The following is a 23,244-nucleotide window of genomic DNA, read 5'->3' on the forward strand; positions in this document are numbered from 1 at the left end:
GTACAATCACGATCAGACTGCGGATATTTATGCACGCTTCCATTATAACAGAATATGAACAGAAACGTATTAAAAAATGACACGAAGACATTATCTAACGTTATTAATAGACGTTAGAATAAAACTTTCTGAATTAATTTCTCGATATTCGACCTTCAGAAATATTAATTTACCCTGCCAAAGGCTCTTAGTAGGTTTCGAAATAATAAGAAAACCTCAGTGAACTTTCTGAAATTTTTTACTATACTGAATATTAGACGATTGAATATTTTATATGTGCATAAAATCCGCAGTCTAGTTACCGAAAATCTTACGTTAGTGCACTTAGATTAATTACTTCTTCTCACAGATATTATTTTGAAAGTATGAAACCCATTTCGATATATAAAATAAATTCCATTAAGGATTGACTCTATTACAGTACTCGATATTATAAATGCAAAAAATTCTGAATCTAATCGTTCCAATCGGGCTATTAGTTATAAACGTATTACCTCAAAAGTTCATTCATCTTACGAGCGCTATTTTCTTTTACCGATTCAAGGTGCATCTTTTAGTACCATGAAATACACAACTTCAGTGATGATTCTAGGTTCCATTGAAATGTCAGAGGTTCATCGAAAATGCGTATAGTTGTTGCAAAATCGGACGAAAACATTATAGATTCTGGGGGGGAAGGATAAACGTGAAGTTTCTCGGCAGGAGTAGATTCCTTATGGGTTACGACATGTATCGATTTAGCATGCATTACGTGGCGTATTACGTTCTATCATACCCAAATTAGTCCCATGACGTAATTATAGACCTTGTAAATAGTTGTGCACCGTGCGTTACAATACTCTGCGTCAGATAATTCATAACGGACGCTCAAATTCATGATAGACATGCTTCTTGATCGTAATAGATCCAATCTAACAAAGCCTGCTAATGAAAAACAGTTGCTTGAATTCTATTTAACGAAGGACATTTCAATCTTCAAATTAAAAAAAATTTCTTTTAATAGAATTAAACGATGTATCATAATTGTGCGAAAAAAAATATATCCTTCAACGGGAAAAAGGTCACACGAAAACTCGACTAAAACGAATTGAGGTATACTATATGTATATTATAATGGTTACAACCTCGCGATATACGTGTGGTCTCACGTTTCCACGAGCCGTTTGTAAACACGCGACGAGAGCGTTGCACAACACGTATCACGAATTATTTACAAGCCAGACGGGTCATTAATCGAGCGACATTAGATAATCCAAAATTCTCTGCATTCCGATCGATTCAATGATCGCGTGGCAGTTTCTCGAAAAAAGTTGTACAACATGCGATCTGGTTAATGATCAAGTCACTGATTAACAATTACGATTACCGAATAATCTATTATTAGAACCAGCGAATGAATCAATCATGACAGTAATTATAGCTTTCAGTCATAATTTAATTTATTCACCCCTTGAGTGGAAAGGACAAATCTATTCGCCTTTTGTATAGAATTTAATGTCAGAAAAGTAGCTGTCATGTCACTGCATTTTAATGATATTATAAGAAGAAAAAACAGTCTTGTTTTTAATTGAGTTTAAAAATTGGAATTTTTTATTCAGCTTTTTCAGTCAAATATTTCACAGTGTGAAAATTCTATCTAATCATTGATCGCGACACATTAAAAATTTTTATTATGATACAACCAGCCACCTGATAGAAAGTTAAACAATTTAAACAAAGAATATATTTTTACACAAAATGTTCGTACGACTCTCTATGTATTTATTCAATGAAAAATGATAATAAGAAGTATTTACAAACATACGAGACTCACATATCGGTATATTAATAATTTCCAAATAACGACTCAAGGAGCGATCAAAAATCACCGATTATGAATTTACAGGCAATAATTACTAGACTGCGGATTTTTACACAAAAGAATAAGAATTTCTTTCTTCTCTAAAGTATTTCATTAGGTCCAGAATAAAATCGAAAACCCATCGCATCTCATGAATGTTTTGTCTTTGATTATATTCCACAAAGTCCTAGAAGCTATAAATACATAAAATCCGCAACCTAATGATTACATATAATCGTTTATAACTGCCGATCGATATCAGTGATTACTGTGACAATTACTTCCATGAATCATCGAACCCTTAATACAGTCGAAGGACGCAGCACGCCCACGGAATCATCCCCTATCTAATTCTATCCGAATTTTCACCCCTCGGCTCGGCCCGAAACGGGGGCTTTCCTCGGCTGTCGATCGAATTCACCACTAAATATAGATTTGACGAAGAAAAGTGAGAAACGTTCGGCTGAGGTGGCGGTGGGGCACGTTGGCCCGCTTCTGAATTTCATGGCGTATTATCCGCGCCCGCTTGGGCCGGTTACACGGACGCCCAGTCGCCATTTGTACGCGGCGCGGCGAACTGGAAATAAAGCATGACGACGGGACGTCGTCTGGCCGTCGGTTCAGACGTCACTTTATCGCGTGAATAATCCGTGGAAGCGTCCTTTAAGCGGTTATTAACGTAATATCTTGGACGAACACATGCACAGAGTCGTGATAGTATTATACAACACGTCAGTGGAACAGTCTTCTTGAGATCGTCGTCGAATGCAACCAAGAGTGATTCACACCGAAGCAATCTCTGAAACTTCTGTTCTTCGACAGTTTTCTGTGATCGTGGTTATCATTTAATCGTAGTTTCGTCAGTTTTGTACAAGTTGTTCTAGTGGAAGTTAGTGTTATCTTTGAGGTGGATTCGTGTAATCGAGACGAGCAAGCAGAAATTGCGCAAGAATTGGAAACAGACACGGATAGATCGTTGTTGGGGGATCTGTCCCTCGGTTTTCTCGGTCACAACGGATCACGGCATGTCGATTGGCAGTACGTAACACAGATTCGAATTTTCAACGATGTTTTTCTTTTATGTTCGGTTGTTTATTGGGTTAGGGGGATTGTGTGCCTACCTGCACGGTTTATTGGCTTAAATATTATGACCGCCTGGGCAGGCTGTCTCTATCATCGATCGATGGCGAAAGCGTGTTTCGGTGCACGTGTGTATCTGTCGGCGGCGTAGCGTGGTTAAACTGTAACGTGCCGAACGAGGAACCGAGTTCCCGTCGATTGAGGGGTGCAATTATCTGCCGCGGACTAGTTCGCGACTGTTGATAGGAAATTGGCGAGTTTGAGCTTTCGTGGCCTCTGAAAATGGTGATTTTCGTTTCGTTGAAACTAATGTGTATTATATGCTTTCTTTTGCATAGAGCTGATAAATTTGGAATCGTGAATTAAAGTGTTTTTTTCGCAAACTCTGAAAATGGTGATTTTCGATTTATTGAAATTAATGTGTATTATATGCTTTCTTTTGCATAGAGCTGGTAAATTTGAGACCGTGAATTAAAGTGTTTTTTTTACAGAAAATATTTAGGGGTAAACTTTAGCTTAACCCTTTAGGGTCCAAAGTATTGTAGGCCTTCCACTCGGTCATTTATACAGAGTGCCTCATTTTCGTTTTTTTTTTCAAATGCTGTTATTGTCTCGAAGTTTTCAAGGTCACCGGTGTTTTTTTAAATAACTATATACTTTTTCAAGATTACAAGATAGTACATATCTGTAGTCGACATGGGGTCTGCAAAGGGTTAAGGGCGATAGAATGCTAGATCGAATTGAAACACTAATCTTCGATTAGTATTAGGTATCTATTAATTGGTATTATGGTGGTTAAATTGAAGTTATTAATTTAATTTTTAAGCCTTAACGTGACTGTCTTCGATAGATAGTAATGAAGTATTCTTGTATAGTACTTGAAAGAGTGGTGAAAGATTACACAACTGACTTCCAAGTATGTACTGACAGCAGTAGTTGGTTCATAGTATACATTCACAATCAATAATTTCTAATTATGTCTGTTCTACACCAAATACAGAAATATACGGTATATAATTAGCACAATTGCACTTTGCATAACCCGTTATATTTATGTTTCTACCGTGTCTAAAATTAGGATCGTAAATCACCGGGGTTAAAGTTCAATGGATCGATTTTCAATTGCAGAACGCGAAGATTTAATCGCGACACGTGATATAAAAGTCACTGCTTCTGCGGTAGAATTCTTGTGGACTGAATTTCCATTAATGGAAGTGAAATATCCATCGAACGTACGGTGGCGTTTTATTGCATCGAAATAAAATTTCGATTGTATTCCAATGTAACTTTCGTCCATCGCCCCAAATTCGTAGAATTTTCGATGAACCTTTGTCGACCTTCTTCTTCGATATTTTCTCAATGGAATCCAGAATAGTATATATTCAGGCGTAGCAAATGGATAAAATCGCCGATCCAAAGGATCGTAATCTCCGCCTCAATACCTCTGATACCATTTTCTCCTAGTTCTATACGTAATATCGTCTTCGACCTAGATCAGAAACTAATTCTAAACCCGCTCAAAACCGGAAGAATATTTAAATTTCCGCATTGCAAATAGATAAACTCGTCGATCCAAAGTATAATAATCTCGAATTCGAAACCTCTGGTACAATTCCTTCCAAGTTCCATACGATACCTCACATTCGTCCACATGGAAACAAATCCCCCCCCCCCTGAAAAAGGGCGGGAAAACGTTAAAATTCAAAACTAAAACACAACCAGTTAATGATAAAGGCATAGAATACTTAATTTATACATCTAATAATTTCTCTGCGCAAGATTGCGACACCGAGCGCGACCGTTCGATCCGCATTGTAATCATATCGGAACATCGTGTCTGCCAAGGGGCCAGACGGAGGGTGGAAAAAAAGGCGCGATGGCAAAGACGCGACCGCGAGGAGCAATGAACCCACGGGGCAGGCTCGATTCTCTCTAGCCAGCGAAGAAGACGACGAAGACGACGAAGAAGAAGAAGAAGAAAACGGGTGTATTATTCTTAGGTGCGGCGTGCGCGCCGCTTTTCGGGCTAGTCGTCGATTTTCGTTCCTGGGTCGGCATCGCCTCGGTTTCAAGCCGCATGCGTCGAGGCGCCTCGCCAAGACGAAAATTCAAAGCTAACCGCACGCTATTACGCTACCCCTCGTCTAATAACGTTTCGAACCGCGAACGCTGCTGTTTAGCTTGACCGTGCCGCGCCATACTGTTGTCCGATTTCCACGTCGATCTCTCCCCGGCCGTTTCGCGACAGAACAAGATCGATAACCGGGCGAACCAACGAAAATACAGAGGGATAACAGGGAGATTTATCGTGATAATCGATTATAAATTTAATCACGACGATCCTGACGATTCGCCGCGGATAGGTACGATCACAGGGATACACAATATCTCCTCGATCGATCGCGATCGATCCTTGAATCGGAGGGAATAAACGTTCCTGGAAATTTTAAATGCTTCGATCGAAGAAGGTTTTTCTTCGATTCGTTTAGTGGTTTCTGGTGATTGGAGTGGTCGGTTGGAACAGTGCTCGTTCGTACGATTCCGTGGATCGTTTTGTTTTCGGAACCTTGGTGGATGATCCTTGAAGAAAGTGAACCGTTTCCGTTCGTGTTACGGAAATATCCCGGCGAATGATCTTGCCGCTATGATATGGCCGGAGCACATTGGGCCGAGTCACATGCCCGCATAAGGATTGCATCACGTGGACGGGGATACTTCCGCTACCGGCGATTACGATAACACTTGTTCCGGAATCGTGTTTCGATAAATGCACACAAGCATATTGCTCTTTCATCCTGAGTCTTGATAATCAGGTTTCAGTACTTCGAAAGACGAATGTGTTTTCATCACCTTTTTAGTCGTCTTCATCAAATCTTGAATCTGTCGAAAAATTCGTAAAACGGTCCAAATGATTTTTTCGAAATCAAATATCTTCACATATCTTGGACATACTCTCTGAAAAGTTGAGCAATGTTCCTAAAACATTGATAGAAAGATCTTTTCGAAATATTCAGATATCGTCAAATATCTTCGACATACTTTCTGGATCATTAACAAGAAAAGCTGAGCTTAACGAAAAGTCTGTAAAACGTTCCAAAAAATCTGTTTGATGTCTTGAAATATCTTCGACAGTACTTCCTATATCACTACTAAGAGAAGTCGACGAGAGGTTTATAAATATCCTCCGACATAATCGTATTGTCCACTCACGAGAAAGGTTATGCAAATTACCCAACGCTGAGTGCATCGTTCGAATATCTTCAAGCACGCTTTTTACAATTATCCGAAGCAGAAGTTCCGTGGAATGTTTTAAAAATATCCTCTGACATCAAACGTTATCGCATCCCGGAGCACATTGTAATAAAAGTGACTAACGCTGAATACATTATTAGCATCTCGCTCTAATCTGTATCAGTCGGTGAAACGATACACCGACGAATGTACATCTCATAAAACTGTCTCGAATATACATATACCGTTCTGGTGATTGCACCTCGTGTAAAACACACCGTACAGTATTAGCGTCGATGATGTCACCGCGCGAAAAGAATTCTGACAGCGTGTACGAAACTTGACATTGACACCAGCGAACCTTCCTCTGTACTTTGGAATCGTGGTCGCTTCCGGTTCGATTCGACACGCTCGATGCACTCGTACCATGAAATTTCTTACTTTCGACATTTTTATCGCTACCATCCTCAGTCCCCCAAATTTCTCAGGATTACCAAACCAACGAAAAAATACTCCGAAACCTTTCGCCTAATTCGATTTCGTCGATTTATCTCATTCAGCGGACACAGCAATTCCTACTCGCCAAGACTAATCAGTAGATCGTGGATGTTTATGTATATATAGCATCTCCTAAATTGCAAAACATATTCAAACAAAGATTTGAATAAAGTTTAATAAAATTTACGTATTATTATTACCGTAGTAAGGTCTCTAATACAGCATTCAAAGTTCTATCCAGTTTTAATATTTACATATTAGTATTCAGAATTGTGAATTTGCATAAAGTTCCGCAGTCCACTGATCAAACAGCGTCGGTTTATCGTTGATGTCATTGTTGACCAACCAGAAACACGACGAAAACACGATTGCACCCGCTTTATACGAGCCACAAACGACAAAGACGTGTGTGTGTGTGTGTGTCTTTGGTTGCGACATCCCTCTCACGACACGCTATATCGACGATGTTGTCATTCTTGTGAAAACACTTGGCAATAACATACCAACGAAAAACATTCTACGATTCACACTCGCGAGCACAATGGAACCAAATGGACAGAGTAACCTATACGAATCCTTGACGGTCGTATCCATCATCCACCAGGATAGGGATCCAATGACAAGTCTGACGGAATCGTTAGTCTTGCACTGCTTCCAATTCAATATATCGTTTCGAGGATCGAGATAAAGAACAGCATGAGATAAAAATAGGCCTGGACAGTCGCTAGCAAAAGAATAATTTCGAATCTAACAACTTCTCGAAACATTCTCTCGCACACGGACACAGAGACCGTCTACTTTTAGCCAAAGCGTCCTCCGCTCTGGCTGGAGGGAAGCCAGCTACGGCCGAACCAGCGACACGCATTTCCGATTCTAAAATTGTCCTACCTCTGCCTCGAACAATTCCTTAAGGCCGCGACCGATCAATCCGAGTTATTCCCTTCTCTCCATTCTTTTTTTCCTTCAGCTTCGTCCACTTCTTCGATCGTTCCTCTCTACTAGTCGGGTTCCTTTAAGTCACCCAACGCCTGGCTTTGGACGGATCTCGGGGCTGGCACGCATTATTCGAGACCCTGCTCGAACAGGAAATATGCTAAATTCTATTTTTACACCGCGACGCGCCGTGCAGAAGTATGCTCGCTAAAGGGGCAAATCGTTTTTCCGTTAGTGAGCCAGCGACCGAATTTGCTGACGGCTCTACGTTGGTATTTCGACGGTCAGTAAACATTCGCTGTGAAATCTATTCGGAACACGCGTGTACTCGCCTAGAGGTGTGGGGGTGGACACGTAAGTTGTCACGATCTTTGAAGTTCCTTGGCCTCGCGGGGCTCTTTGGCGTCGAGTTTTCGACGCAGTATGATTCTAACGTTCCGATGTCCGTTTGACAGGTCCTGGTGATCTAGGATATACCGTTTACGCTTTAAATATGATCGATGTTGTGATGGGATTCGTGAGTCTCGTTTGTTTTTGACACGTTCACTGTTTGGCACGTGGAATCTGAAAGATCCATATCGTCTCTAGACAATTGAATTTTTAATAATGAATTTTTTCGTGTATGTTCTTTTTATTATAGCGTGCGTAATAGCGTCAATAGGATGCATACCTTAAGTAGGTGGCACTCAACGTTTTGGAATTGATCTACCTCATTTAAATCGATGCATAGAGAGTCTTTTGAATAGATATACAGGGTTAGACAAAAAGTTACAAAATCATATAAAGTTTGAAGTATTTATTTCATCCCTCAGTTATACCTTAGTTTTCCCACAATCGTGGACGAAAAGCAGAACCCTTCATTGTGGGGACGTAATGTACCATGCTAGCTAAAAGAAAATTCAGAAGATGATAGTTACACCTTCCTCCCATCATTCTACCCTACAAAAAAACAGAATATTCTATATTCTTTTCTATACTGAAAAGAAAAACCTTTCTTTCAATCATCACTGTACTTTATAAATTCTCGAGCACATACCAGTAGCACTTAAATCTACCCAGGAGTAAATTTCGATAAGAGGATAGGCAATACCGCTAATTTATCACGATCGATCTATCCACCCAATCATCTACAATTCTACGTATCATGTGCTTCATGAAACAATATATCACCTACCTGAAAATCATACCAATCCTCCATGATACACCGCGATAAATCGTGATGGAATCGCGAATGAGAACGAATCCGGTCCTTCCAGGCTCGTCGACTCCCTGCAGACGAAATCCCAGAAGGCGGACGAGGACTTGGAGGCGTTCGAGAGCACCGAGCGTGAGATCGAGCACCTGAGGAAGCGTCTGAACGAGGCGCGTGATCGCGCCTCGAGCCTCCACGTGTTCGGCCCGGACCAGGACGCGACCGAGGAGCAGTTGGAAGAGCTACGGACGACCGTCGAGGATCTCCTCGACACCGCGAAGAAGTTCGCCGGAAGCACTAAGGCGCGGTACCAAGCTAGCCAGCAGCTTGTCCCGAGTGATCTAGCCCAGCACCTGACCGGCCTAGAACTCTGCGCGGAGGCAACCGCACAGGTGATGGAGGAGAAACAGAGGGAACAGAAACGTGCCAGAACAGTCAGGTCGGACTATTTGACCGACCTAGACGAGGTTCAGGCGTGGATACGACAGGCCGAGCTGAAGGTTCAAGACCGTTCGGTCGAGCCTGGCCCTCTGAAGGAGCAATTGAAACAGGTACAGGATGAATTGGGCACGATCACCGACAAGCTCGAACGACTAACGAGAAACGGGCGCACGATCGCCGAGAACACGAGGGACGACACCGAGAAACAGCTGATCGACAGCACCGTGCACAACGTCACCGAACAGTTGAATCAGGTCAGGAATTGGCTGGACGAGAGGAAACAGGTGGTCGCTGACACGATCGACGCCTGGCAGCGATTCATGACGTTGTACGAGGCGGTCAAGGCGTGGACCGAGGAGAAGAAACAGTTCCTAGTTGAGCCGTTGAAGCTCATCACCCTCGTGCAGGCCAGACAGAGGCTGCACGAGTATTCGGTATGTGGAGGACTGTGATCGACTGGACGGTTCTTTGGATCCTCTTCCTGAAGACAGGTGGACGTTTCTTGGTACATTCAGTTTTTGGGGTGGTTCAGATAGGTTAGGGCAGGGGTGGCCAACGTATGGTGTATTTCATCAGAATGATTTCCTTCCCTAAGCGTAGCAGATCCTACCTCTATCCCTATTTTCCAACCCCAACCATGAACGTAAGATGGTAGAAAAGATGCTTGAGTTTGAAATTGGCGCATGGTATGTAAAGCGTTGGCCACCACTGGGTTAGGGAATCATGGTAAAAATCAGATATCCAAAAGTGGAATTCGAAATTCAGCCAGCTCGGATAGACACGTTTCTCTGGATCTTCGGTCAGAGGATCGATAACAGATCCGTTCAGTGATCAGACACTCCAAAGAAACAACTCACCGACGACTCTGCTAATCCACGAACCCATTTGATGCCGCGTTACAGACAGCCGTGAAGAGCTGCAAGCAGATCAACAAGAATCTCAGCGACATGGGCAAAGAGCTCGAGAGTATCGGTCAGGTTTGCAGCGTGGGCGATCTGCCCGAGAAGCTGTTGGAGGCGGAGGAGGCTAAGGTGCACGTGGAGGGTCAGCTGTTGGAGAGGGTTCGTGTCGAGTCTTTCGAAAACTCGATCTAATTTGGGAGCGCGTCAGAGATACAGTGTCCAAGAACAAAAATTGTTCCTTTCAGAACGCTCTGCTGCAAGAGACCAGCGAGGAATGGGAGCAATGCGAGAGGAAGATGAAGGAGGTGAAGTCGTGGATCGAGAAGGCGAGGCAGAGCCTCGAGTCGCCTCAGGGCAAGAAGAAACCGCTCAGGGATCAGCACAGCGTACGGGAAAAAATGCTCAGCGACGTAGCGATACAAAAGACCAAGATCAGTATATCGATGGAGAAGCTACAGGTACACTTCCGATCCGGGATCGGCGGTGACAGTCGGATCGGGGAAACCGTGGACGAGCTTCTGGCCGAACTGGACAGCCTTCATGGAACCGTGAAAGAACAGGCGACGTCGTTGGAGGCCTGCTTGACACAGATCGATCAGTATCAACAGGTTAGGGGCTGCCTTTGCCTGTCGACCCAGTGCCCGCCATGATCTGGCGCGCTTGGATCTTCTTGTCTCTGGCCTGTATTCTTTTTGGGACGCGATTACCGATCCGTCTGAAGCTCCCAATCGACAAGTATTTCGAGGATTTAGAAGTTGATCGTAGGATTTGTTCTTGATTCTATTGATTATTCGTAGGGTACAATTCTTGAAGGACAAATTATTAGCCTCTCAGGGACAGGACTAATCAGACGATGTTTTATACATCGTTTTTAACCTGTAGACGTGAACATTTCGTAGAATCTCAATTCATTGATATTTCGGAAATATTAAGGTTGAGAATATTACGGAAACTGGAGTTATACAGGGGGTCTCGTGTAAGTGTGATAACCCGAATATCTTCTTTAATTGTAAAAACCTAAAAAATATACAATTAATACCATCTAAATCACGTATAAAATATTTTTAGCGTTTTCACAGTTAACAAAGACATTCAGTGGATCACACTTAAGTGAAACATTGTTCTGAAACACATAAAATTACAACTGGGTCTTTCAATTTTGACTGAAGAGGAGTCTCTAGCTCTACCTTCGCAGCAAAATGTAAAAAAAATTAATATTGTCCATGTTGACTATTGGGTTAAAAGCAAGGAGGATCGGTAATCGTGGGCACGGTTCCCGAAAGGAGCACAGCTGAGACGTACGTGTCTGTAATTCCAGGAGATACAGCAGCTGCGACAGCAGATCATGCAGGTGGAGCAGCAACTGAGGACGGTGCTCAGCCCGACGTACCTGTCCGCGGACAAGGAGAAGGCATTGCAGGAGCAACAGGTAGGTTCGCTTTGGTCCCACCTTTTCATCACCTGCACAATTGCGCTACAAGCAGCAAGTTGATTTTTTGCATTTGCTCGATACCAACTGAAGACCACCACCAGGATATATAACCTTGTCTCACTTCCGGTTCTCCGAGGGGCGTACGTCCACGCTCGGGGGGATGATAGTTTCTCTCTCCTTCGACACGCGCGAATTTCTCTGTACTACCTGCACGCCAGAGAGCAATGACTAACAAATTAACCGTCGACCGAGCCACGTTAATCACCAGACTGTGGATGTTCGCGTGAATTCACGCGTTTATAAATAATTTTGCAGAGAACAAAAACAAATAGTTATGTTATATTTAATCTGCTGAAGAACTTATTAAGGAAGGCTTTTCTTAAGTTTTGTTTTATAAATGAAGAAAATCCGCAGTCTGTTAACCATTAACCACGACAGGGCGAACTACTAAAATACTCATTGCCTGATTAGTCGTTAAACCGTTTCTTTCGTTTTTAAATTTGTCGAAATTCGTGTTGAGTCAATCTTGTTTAACAGTCAGTAGAATGAAAATTTTAGTCGTACATAATTGAAAGAAAGTTATTCTCATAATTAGTTTCTTAAAAAGAAAAATTACACGTTTTGTTGTAGATGTCTATATATTATAATCTTCTGCTCTCGGTTTGAATGAATTTAAATTAAATAAAACTCTGAAGAGAAAACTGTTTTGAACTTATGAATGGGGAAAGAAAACATTTTCAATTTTTACAAGTCAATTTATCAAAATTTTATGTTTTCGCATCAGCAGTCGAACAAAAGAATCTAACATACTGACAAAAATATCGCCCTGTCACTGGAAACATTTTGATGCCTTCGGAGGTCCCATTTACGGGGAGACAGAGGTCGAAATAAAAGTTCTCCTCAATCACAAGCTTATGATCAAGGTGTTTCCATTCAGTTCACCCCGATCCAATTTTAATCTTCATTTTTAATTCCACGCGATCCTTTCCATTGAAGCTTTCCGCCTTAACAGCAAGCTTACCGATCGACGTTTTAATTTCATCCAAAAATAAATTCGACTCGCGACGAAAATAGCCTGGATCCCATTAACAAACTTTAACCGCAACCTTCTTCTGTCCCCCTTTCTCTCTCTCTTGATTTATTTCTTGCATTCGATACACTCATGCTTGCCAAGCTTCTCAAAAAAGAATTCGTGATTCGTAATCAACGATCGCCGTGAAAATTGCATCGACGATCGATCGTTCCCTCAAAAATTCGATCGAACGATCCGCTCCGCGAAGCATGTTATCATCGTGGTGGTAGATTTCTTACGGGGTACTGGTTGGTATCACGCTCTAACTAAGGTTTTCTCACACTGTTCTGTCTTTGTAACCCTTTCGTTACTATCAGCGACCATGATCGGCCGCCTGAAAACTATAATAGGTCACTAACCATGAAAATACAGCTTTATACTACTGAACCCTTTGAGTATCAATTTACTTGAAACAAAATTTTGCATATGGAACAGATTTAATTTTTTGGAACTCGCCAAAAAATAAAAATAATTTCACTACTTTCAGATGAACAAGAATGTACATATTAAATATTGTCTTGACTAGAATGACGATTTAGATTCGACATCTTGCACCTAGGCAACACAAATACATGACTAGTCTCAGTCGTCAAATGTACCCAAGGGGTTAAAGTAGATTAAATATCACATTCTATTAAACTAACTTTTCACTCTAGAATATTAATTTTGTTTATTCAATAATTCTTTACAATCTAATATCTAAACGTACAGAAGTCTCGTATATGACCGTAACGAAAGGGTTAAATCAAACGAGACCAGGTCTCGTCGACCGTGTCACACACTCACGCACGTGTCCTGTCTTTCTTTAGCAAATTTAGTTTCTTTTTCTTTCTGTTCTGTTCTCTGTTCCGTGTATCATCTTTCTAACGACACACACACACACACACACACCAGGTCACATGTATATGTGTTGTTCTACCGAGAGGGGATTACTTGATTTTGCTTGTTTTTTTTTTCTTCATTTTCTTTTCTGTGTAATTCACGTGTTTCTCTGTTTCTTTTATCTGTATCTCGCCGTTCACACACACCGACGTCTTAATATTGTGTGTCACACGCGACGCGAAACAACGAGAGATCGTCGCCACGCACACACACGGGGAATCGTCTGTTTACCGGGACGAACCGTCGCCAGCGGCACTGTCTATTGCAAAACTGTCTCGTCCACTCATATGTTGAGTCTTTATCAAACTCACACAAACACACACACGTTCACCGTAGGCTTTTTCTCGAGTGTTTTTGATCGTCACACGTATATAGCACAGCCGACGTAAAAAATATTAGCCAGCGTTCGCGCGACGAATATACGGAAGATACGCAAGAAAATCAAGTGACCTCCAGATACGCGCGTCGTGACTTGTGGAGAAACGCAGCGAGCACAAGTCGAACGAACGCCTGTTCCGAAATTTCATGGATCCCAATATATATATATATATTTCTTCTACTATTTTTTTTCTATCCTTTTTTTTCTGGTTTTTCGTTGTTTGTGTGGTTTAACGAGAATTTGGTTTCTACTATTTTATTTTTCTTTACATCCAACGCCATCGGCTATTCGATTAACGAGATTCTGTTTGCTGCGCCCCTTCATCCCCGCCACCTCCTTCAATATCCGGTTCCCGTTCGTACTTCTCTGTTACGTTCACTTTCTCTTTTCGTTCTTCGTCTCGATCATCGTTCGATTTTTCATTTTTTTTCTTTCATTTTTTTGCTTTGTCATCGTCGTCTTCTTGGCGTCCACGTTGGTTTTACTCTACCATCATCATTCCCACTCGCCCTTTTGGTTTCTTGGATCTCTGTCTCTCTTCCCCGCCTGTCGTGCGCGACGACACGCTTCTCGATCCGCGGGATCTTGGCGTCTCCATCCCTTTCGATCGCTCGCTCGGCGTGTATCGTTTGTACGAATCAGTTCTGCCGTGAGAAGATCAAGTCGTTGCAGAGCAAAATTCAGGCGCGCACGGAAAGGTCGAAGATTCTCGCGCAACGCGGCACGCCCGATCCAGAACCGTTGGATCCATGACAGTAGAGGGACGGTCGGATGGTTGACAGGCCTTCCGGACACGATACGTCCTCGTTCTGACAGCTAGTGTCGTAACGATCCTCGCGTTTACTCGTTTACTCCTGTGTACTTCCATCCGGAACGATGACAGAGTCGGTGCTGGAGGGACTAGAAGGATCTCGATACCTATTTTAAAAATCTGAGATCCTGGGAACATAAGGACTCGGGGATCTAGAATTCTGGGAAGCCTAGGACCCCAAAGATCTAAGATTCTAGGGATGTAAGGACTCGGTGACCCAGAAATCTAAGTACTCGAGAACTTAAAATCCTAGAGATCTAAGATCATAGTGGCTTCAGGACCTACAGATCTAGAATCCTAGGGATCTGAACACCTAGAAATTCAGTAAATATAGGAACCTTGGATCTTGGAAGTTGATTTAAAAATTGAAGAGCCTAGGTATCCAAGGGGCCCATAAGCACAGAATTCGTCCCCGTTCTCGGATGGAAATCGTTTTTAATACCTCAGGATCTTTTTTAGCGAAACTTTATACATAACATATACCGTACCACCATATCGAGCAAATTATCCTAAAATGTTCTATATCGATCAGTATAGAGAGCGAATCGCCTCGTGTAACGTCTACACTGTCTATATGAGTTTAAGGAGAGAATAAAGAGCCCTCTTTGCAAGCTACGAAAGAGCAAAAGGAAAACTAAAACCAAACAAATAATGGGATAACGGTGTTAAGTTCTTTTTTAATTTCTTCACCAGCCACCGCTGATCATAACGTTAATCTAGCATACACGCATACTAAAAAAAGAAAACTCTTCGGGATTAATTTACTCTCTCCCTGATCAACCCCCCAAGTGTATTCCATTGTTGTGCCTTGGCTGTTCCTCCGTGGCGGATAACGCAGAGCCTGCAGCAAAGGATGGACGATTCGAGGCAGCGGGTCAAGACACTGCTGGAACAGATATACGCCGTGGACCCGTACTATGTACAGAGCAACAACGAGTGCCGGCCGATCGCCGGTCAGATCTCGTACGCGGACATCGCGGCCGGTCGTACCAGTCCGAGCTCGAGGGGTTCTAGCCCGTTTAGAAACCCCCGGGACGAGGCTGCGCCCTCCTCGTCGTCGTCGCCGCTCGCTGTTCAGCTGTTAAGGCCGTCCATCCAGAAACCAATTGCCAGACGTGTTCAGGACGATTCACCGTCCACGAGAACCGAAGCACCAAGCATGCCTGAAGAAACAAGAATCGAGACCACGACGGAACATAAGGAACCACAAGAGCCTAAAGAACGGAGTCAACATGTGTCCAAGATGGACACGGTGAACTCCAAACAGAGACCTCAAACTAGACGAACCATTGTCAGGAAAGAAATGTCAGAACCTGCGAAGCAATCTATTAGAGACATGTCCAGGGAGAAGGAGAATGTTCCAGAGAGAAGAAGAGAACTGTTAGTACTGAAGAACACCTTGGCTCTCAAGGAAGAGAGGAGAGGAAGGTCAGCCAGTCCCATTTGGGCACCTGGATCCACTACCTACGCTGATATCCTGCGAGGACGTGCTAGTGCTTCCAGGAGTCCTTCGGTGGAGACCAGCAAGAACGCACAAACGGTGACCAAAGACGTTGATGTGGTTCGTAAGATTAGCGACACGACTGATCAACAAGTTGGAGTTCATATGCCCAAAGTGGAGGTCGAGCAGGATGTCCAGGTTCAGCAACAAATTCCAGTGGAGGAATCAAGTCACCAAGTGGTGGAGACCTACCAGCAACAATCTGAGATCGTTCCTGCTCCTATGAAACCAGAGGAGATACCAGAGGAGATCGCCGAGACCCAGAGCAACTGGGCCGACGAGCCGATCGAGGAGTACAGTCTACTGAACGAGAAGAGCTACGAGACCAGAGCACAAGTTCCTGAGGTGTACAGTTACATTCACCCGCCGATGACCGAATTGGTGGGCTTCATTGGGTCACAGATCGCCTATCCAGTAAGTTCCTACGTCTACATGCCGACTGCGCCGCCTCCGCAGGTGGCTCTACCTCATTACGATAGTCAGATACCGTTCCCATCGGAACAGTACGTCGCTCAGTCCAGTTACCTGCCGGAGACGGAGATGTATCAGCCGAATCAATTACAGAAGCATCAAAAACAGCCCAGGTATAAGAATCCCGCGAGGAATCCACCGATGGTTGCACAAAATCCGGAAGAAAAGTGTGTTCCTAGTCAAACGTCCACTACTGTGGACGTTCAGCCAGTTGTTCCATCATCAGCCCAGCCTGTGGCCCAACCAGTAGAGCCTGTTGAACCAGAGATATCAGAAGCAGAGGTTCAACGATCCGTTGCTGAGATTCCAGAGACCACAGGTGCCAAGCCTAAAGTGCAGTACGAGAGTAAGGCTTTTTCGTATGCTCAGATCCTGTCTCAGGGACTCAGTCCACGCCCAGCGACCACCACAAACACCTCGTCTCCGAGTATGACCAGTTTCGCGGTGAAACAGGTGAAAGAACGATCTAGATCTCCTATAAATTCGAGAACTTCGTCGATCCATGAGTCTACACCGCCTCGGGAAGCTAGACAGACGAGGGAATCGTCGGTGGTGAAGCAGGAAAAGCAGGAAAAGATGGGTTGGGACACTACGAAGAGAAGGGAGGCGAAGAAGGTCCAGCAGGAGGCGCAGAAATTGAAAAAGAGTCGACAGGAGACGCCTTCAGTTGAGAAGAAAGGGCGTAAAGCACCTGAACAACCGAAGGAGAAGCTGGAGAAGGAGAAGAATGGTCAGTCTAAAGTAGTCGAGGTGAAGAAAGAGGTTCGAAAGGAGGTCCCTGTCGAGAAAAAGGTCAGTCCTGTGAGAAATACAGAGGTCGAAGCTCCTAAGGAGAGGAAGGATGACGTTCAGAAGAATAAGCAAGCTGAGAAGAAAGTGGATCAGCAAGAGAAAGCTGATGGTCAGCAAGAGAAGAAGCGAAAAGCCAAGAAGAATAAGAAAATAGAAAAGGTCGATGACGAAATCGAGAAGGCTCTGAAGGAAATTGAGGATATGGACAAGCAGCGAATGAAGAATCAGAGGGACAAATCGAAGGAACAGGGTAAATCTAAAGATATTGTCGCGGCACCGGAGAAACCGAAAGAAGAAAACGAGAAGAAAAACGCGAAAGGTGACGAGAAGAAGAAACAGAGCAAGTCGAAAGCGGAATCGAAGGCTAAAGATGGAGCGGTGAACGTGGAAACAGCTGTGACTCAGCCAGAGACGAACGAACCGATTAAATCGAGAGATGAGAAGAAAGTGAAGAAGGAAGAGAAGGATTCCGAGAAGAAGAGTAAAGAGGATTCTCAAGTTACGAAAAAGGAAGAAAAAGAATTAAAAGTTGAGACGAGCGAATCGAAGAAATCTGAGGCTAAAATAGACACGGTGAGTGACACAACGTTCAAGAAGCTCGACGTAAAAGAAGAAAAAGCTCAGAAGGAATCTGGGTCAAAGAAGAAACAGAAGAATAAGGAACAAGCCAGTGTGGCGAAGGATAAATCTGCTAAAGATACTGTGAAGCCTACGAAGACTGAAAACGATGCGCAAAAAATTAAGAAACCTGCAGCTGCTGATAGTTCAATGAAAGAAGAAATGAAGAAGGAGGAAGACAGCAAAGTGGACAAGTCTAAAAGTGTTGAGAATGTTCCAGTTAAGAAAGTAGAGTCTGCGAAGACTACTGATGGACCAGCTAAAGATGACAAAGTACCCGAAAGTGCAGTGGAACAGAAAGATAAAGTACAAAATGAACCTGAAGGTAAAACTGATGGTAAAGTTGAGTCACAGAAACTTGAGGAACAGGATGCATCGAAAACAGTGAAGGAAAATACTAAAGGAAAGGGTAAAAATGCGAAACAAGGGAACGAGCAAGAGCCCTTGAAAGATCAGACACATAAAAAACCGACTCAGCAGAAAGATCTAGATGAGAAGAAATCAGAGCAATCTAAGAAGGAAGAAATATCTATAGAAGGTGCAAAAGAATCAAAGTGTATGAAAGGCAGTAAACTTGGAGAAAAGGAAGAATTGGGAGCAGAGGGAGGCGTAAAAGAGCAAACAGATCGAAAAGATAAGAAAATTGTGAAGGAAACAGTGAAGAAAAAGGATGAAGAAATGAAAAATATGGATCAGAAGAAAGATAAAGTTCAGGTAGAGAAAGAGTCGAAAATGGACATCGAAGAACAACAGAAAGCCGTAATTAGTGAGCTAGATCGTGCAATAGAATCTGCGATTGGAAAAGTTGAAAATGTTGATTCAAAGGAAGAGTCTGTAAAACCTGAAACGCCAAAAGAAGAAAGTACAGTGAAGAAAGAAGTAACACATAAAGCTGAGAAAAAGGAAGATAAATCTTCCGAAAAAAAATTAGACGATACCAAGGACTCGAAAACAGAATTAAAGACAGAAGAGACAAAGAAAGCTGAACCAGAGAAACAAGCTAACGTTAAAGGAGGAAAGAAATCGAAGAAAGGGCCTGCAATCGAAACGAAACAAGTTTCTGAAAAGGAAGTTCACACGACTGTCGAGAAACAATTGAGTCAAGAAGAAGAATTGAAAAAAGAAAGTTTGCAATCTGAAACAGTAGTTGAAAAGAAAAAAGACTTAAAGTCCCCGCCAGCAACAGAGGAAAAAGTAACATCCAAGAAGAAGGATAAGAAAGTAGCAGAAGAAAAAAAGCAACCGGAAAAGAAAGTCGAAACACAAGTATTAATGACTAAAACGGAAGAAAAGCTTGATATTGTTGATGACGATAAACAAACATCTGCGAAACAGGAAGACAGTAAAGTTTCCTCTAAAGAAAAATCGATTTCTGAGGATGTTACACCTGAGAAGCCGAAAGAAGATACTACTAAACAAATAGAACAATTAATTGTTTCTAAAGATAGCGTTGAAAATGTTGTCACTTTAATTCAGACTGAAGAAGAGCTTAAAGGAATGGTTGCCAACGCACCAAGTGAGCCCGATGTTCAAACGAACGTAGAAATAACAACTGAAAAAGTTGTTCTTCAAGAGAAACCAACAGAAACAGCTGCTACACCTGACAAAAATGACAAGGAGGCTACCTTGCCTAGGTTAGAACCATTACAAAAGTCGGAAGACAAAGTTACTGATAAAGTTACCGTAGAAGGAAGAAAGGAAAAAGTCCCTGTTCCTCCTGAAGTGCCTCAGAAATCTACTACAGAAGCAAATACAGATAAACCAGAGACTCCTGAGAAACAGAAGAATCTTGGGACACCGTCCAAGATCAAGAAACCGAACAAGTCGAAGGAGCAAGTCGTGATCGAAAAGATCGAGCCAACTTACGTAGTCGAATCGAAAGAAGAGCCTAAAACCAGCCAACCAGGTACACCAAAGCTAGACAAGAGAAAGAATAAGAAACAGGATAGTAAAGATAACGATTCACCTGTGTCTCCAAGTAAAGACAAACCAACTGTTACTGAAATTAGTGAAAAAGTATCCGAACTAAAACCAAGTAAAGACACGATAAAGACTGAAGTTTCAAAAACAGTAACCAAGAAAGAAGAAATGTCACCCAAAGTAGAAAAGGAAGAGAAATCTCTCGTTGAAGGCAGTAAGAAGGAATCTTCAGAGCATCCTCTGTCTCCAGAAGCATCACCAGTATCAAAAGATAAACCTCCATTAACCGAACCTACGAAGAAGAGGTCGAAACCCATTGCTAAGACCAGCGAGTCACAATCAAGTGTAGAGCAACAAAAACCTGAAGAAAAGTCTCCCACTGTTAAAAAGGAGTGTCCAAAACTTCCTGCCCCACCGAAAGAACCTTCCAAAGATGTGACATCAATGTCAAAAAACAAATCATCTATAGTGTCCAAAAAGGAACCCGCAAAGAAAATCTGCAAAGAAGCTAAGTCGCGATCAGATGTGACGAGCTCAGAGACAGAGAAGAAAGAAGAAACTTTGAACCATTCTGAGTCGTCGTCCGAGGAGTCATCGGCTGCTGGGAAAGCATTGATCATCGAGAAGATGGTGACCACCGTGACCACGACCACAAGCATCCCTGGCTCGGTCGAAGTGAAACCACCCAATGTAAAATCCGTGAAATCCGTCGAGATCTTAGAAAGCATCCCTTTACCCAAGATCGTAGGCTCCAAACCCACCGAACTAATCACCCTGCGTCCCGAAACCGTAGAGGCTAGTCTAACCACCAGATATGCTAGGGTATCGGATGATTCAGTCGGTGTACCGCCAAGAGGCTCGTTAGAGACGTTAGCGGACACTGGGAACACGGAACCGGATTATGCGGTCTATATCGAGAGTCTCGGGGAAAACGATCAGCCGGTTCTGTTCGGTAGCGTTCAGGATAGGAGAAGGGGTCGTTCCGGAACACCTTTGTCGCCTAAGTTGGTAGAGTGCTCGAGGGACGAGAAAGATTTCGATGGTTCGACGAGGGAACAGAGGTTGGATCTGAGGGATTCCGTGGGTAAATTAAACGATGGTAATGTTGAGGATGGTAGAGAATGTTCTAAGAAAGAAAGTAAAGATTCTGGTGTGAAGAAGGGTGACGTTGGGGCAAAGAAAGAGGGGGTTGAGTCTGAGAGTGTTGTAACGATGAAGGAATCAGGTAAGATGGTAGAGGAGGTGTGTGGTAAGAATTCTGTTGCGAAGGAAGAAGACAAGAAAGAATTGTCTGAAGATGAGAAGAGAGTAACTGTGGTTGAAGTTAAGAAACCTGGCGTTGGGAGGCAGCAAGGAACTGCTGCGAAAGATAGGGTTTCTGGGTCTGAAGCAGTTTTCGTGGAAGGAATTAGTGGTAAGGATTCGGCTGTTAAAGAATTGGTTAAGGAAGAAAAGAAAAGGGAGTCTGGAATCGAAAAGAGTGAAGAGACCAAGGTCGAAAAGCAAGTAACTTCAGTGGAAGAGAAGAGTCTTGTAACTGAAAGTCAAAAGAAAGATATCCCAAAAGCTGACGATTCTAAACCTGAAGAAAGTAATGCTTCTTCTTATTATTACGAAGACTTGGTTAAACCGTATTGGTCGACGAATTATCATTCTTATACCGAAGCAGAAAGTAACTTCCATCAATGTTTTAAAGTGGTGGAAGTGGTGCAAGAAAATGTTCCTGCTTCTCAACCACCAAGATCGAAGAGTATTGAGAGGATTGTTCAGGAATCGGTCATGAAGAAGCCTGAGCAAAGGGGAGAAAAGAAAGAAGAAATGGTACAGACTGAGGTAGAGGTTAAGAATCTTTCACTTGTTGAAGAATCTGTTAAGAGTCCTCTGGCTACGTTCTGCGAGTTAGACTCCCAGTTGGTGAAGTCAAAAACGTCTGAAGATAAGATTATAGTAACTTCAGAAGAAAGTAAATCTACGGGTGTTGCTGATGTTGAGAAGAAAGCTATGGAACCTAAAGAAGCAGAAAAGCAGTCTGTGAAATCAGACATTGATAAAAATGAAAAGATTGATAAATTGGATGAAGTACCTCAGAAATCTTCAGACGTTAAAGAAATTGTTAAAACGACAGAAGATAAGATTTTGGATGAAACACCACAAAAGCCTAAAGACACTGAATGCAAGAAAGTTGAAGTATTACAGAGTACTAACGCCTCAATTCAGCCTCTTGTTAGCAATGTAAATACAAAGGCTGACACAGAAAGTAAAGATAAAGGGCCAGTGACAGAACAAAAGCAAGAAAAGGTGACAGAAAAGTCGGAAGGGAAGAAAGAAAAGACGAAACAGTCTGCGACACAAGAGAAACAAGAGAAAGCAGTTTCTGAGATGTCGATCGTGGTAACTGAGAAAGAACAGAAGCTCGAAGTTCAAAAGAAAGCAGATGATATAAAATCAGAAATGAAAATAGAGGAAGTTAAACAGTCTGTAGTTCAAAAGAAACCAGAGGAAAAACAACCTCAGGTTCAAAAGGGGCAAAAGAAAAAGCAACCTGAAGTACAAGGAAAACAAGACAAGGAAGAGTCTGTAATTCAAACCGATCAACCTGCTGGTCCAAAGGAAGAGGCAAAGGAACAACCCGAAGTTCAAAAAACAGAAAAGAAGGAAGAACCTATAGTTCAAACTGAACAGGTAAACAAACAACTTGCGGTTCAGAAGAAACAAGAGAAGAAACAGGTTGAATCTAAAGAAAAACAGGAGAAGAAGCAACCTGAAATTAAGAAACAGGAGGAGAAACAACCTGAAATTAAGAAACAGGAAGTGAAGCAACCTGAAATTGAAGATAAACAGGAAAAGAAACAGCCTGAAGTTGTAGACAAATTAGAAAAGGAGCAGCCTGAACCTCAATTGAAACAGGAGAAGCAAGTGTCTGACGTTAAAGACAAACAAGAAAAGAAACAACCTGAACAACAAACAAAACACAAGGAGAAACAGCCTGAAATTCAAAAGAAACAAGAGCAGAAGCAAACTAAACCTGAAGAAAAACAAGAAAAGGAGCAGCCCAGCCCTAAAATGAAACAGGAGAAAAAACTGCCTGAGGTCGAAAACAAACAGAAGAAGAAGCAGCCTGAACCTCAAACGAAACAGACACAACCTGAAACTCAAGAAAAACTAGAGGAGAAGCAATCTGATCTTGAAATGAAACAGGAGAAGAAAATGCCTGAGGTCAAAGACAAACAGGAAAAGAAGCAGCCTGAA

The 23,244-nt window shown here is 42.6% G+C and overlaps 2 protein-coding genes across 2 annotated transcripts in view; both read left to right on the forward strand.

Moving 5' to 3' along the window:
• The window catches only part of LOC107188973 (nesprin-1-like), a 60,721-nt gene extending 45,948 nt beyond the window's left edge, over window positions 1-14,773 (forward strand). Inside the window, 5 exon segments of the mRNA XM_015577379.1 lie at window positions 8,839-9,649; window positions 10,118-10,276; window positions 10,363-10,725; window positions 11,436-11,546; window positions 14,525-14,773. Coding sequence (XP_015432865.1) covers window positions 8,839-9,649; window positions 10,118-10,276; window positions 10,363-10,725; window positions 11,436-11,546; window positions 14,525-14,635 — 1,555 coding nt within the window. The 3' untranslated portion in view covers window positions 14,636-14,773.
• Window positions 14,774-15,546: 773 nt separating this feature from the next.
• The window catches only part of LOC107188936, a 49,497-nt gene continuing 41,799 nt past the window's right edge, over window positions 15,547-23,244 (forward strand). Inside the window, exon 1 of the mRNA XM_015577336.1 lies at window positions 15,547-23,211. Within this exon, the coding sequence (XP_015432822.1) occupies window positions 15,547-23,211 (7,665 nt within the window). The remainder of the gene's footprint in view (window positions 23,212-23,244) is intronic.

This window comes from Dufourea novaeangliae, unplaced genomic scaffold (genome assembly GCF_001272555.1).
Source record: "Dufourea novaeangliae isolate 0120121106 unplaced genomic scaffold, ASM127255v1 scaffold125, whole genome shotgun sequence".
Lineage (NCBI taxonomy): Eukaryota > Metazoa > Arthropoda > Insecta > Hymenoptera > Halictidae > Dufourea > Dufourea novaeangliae.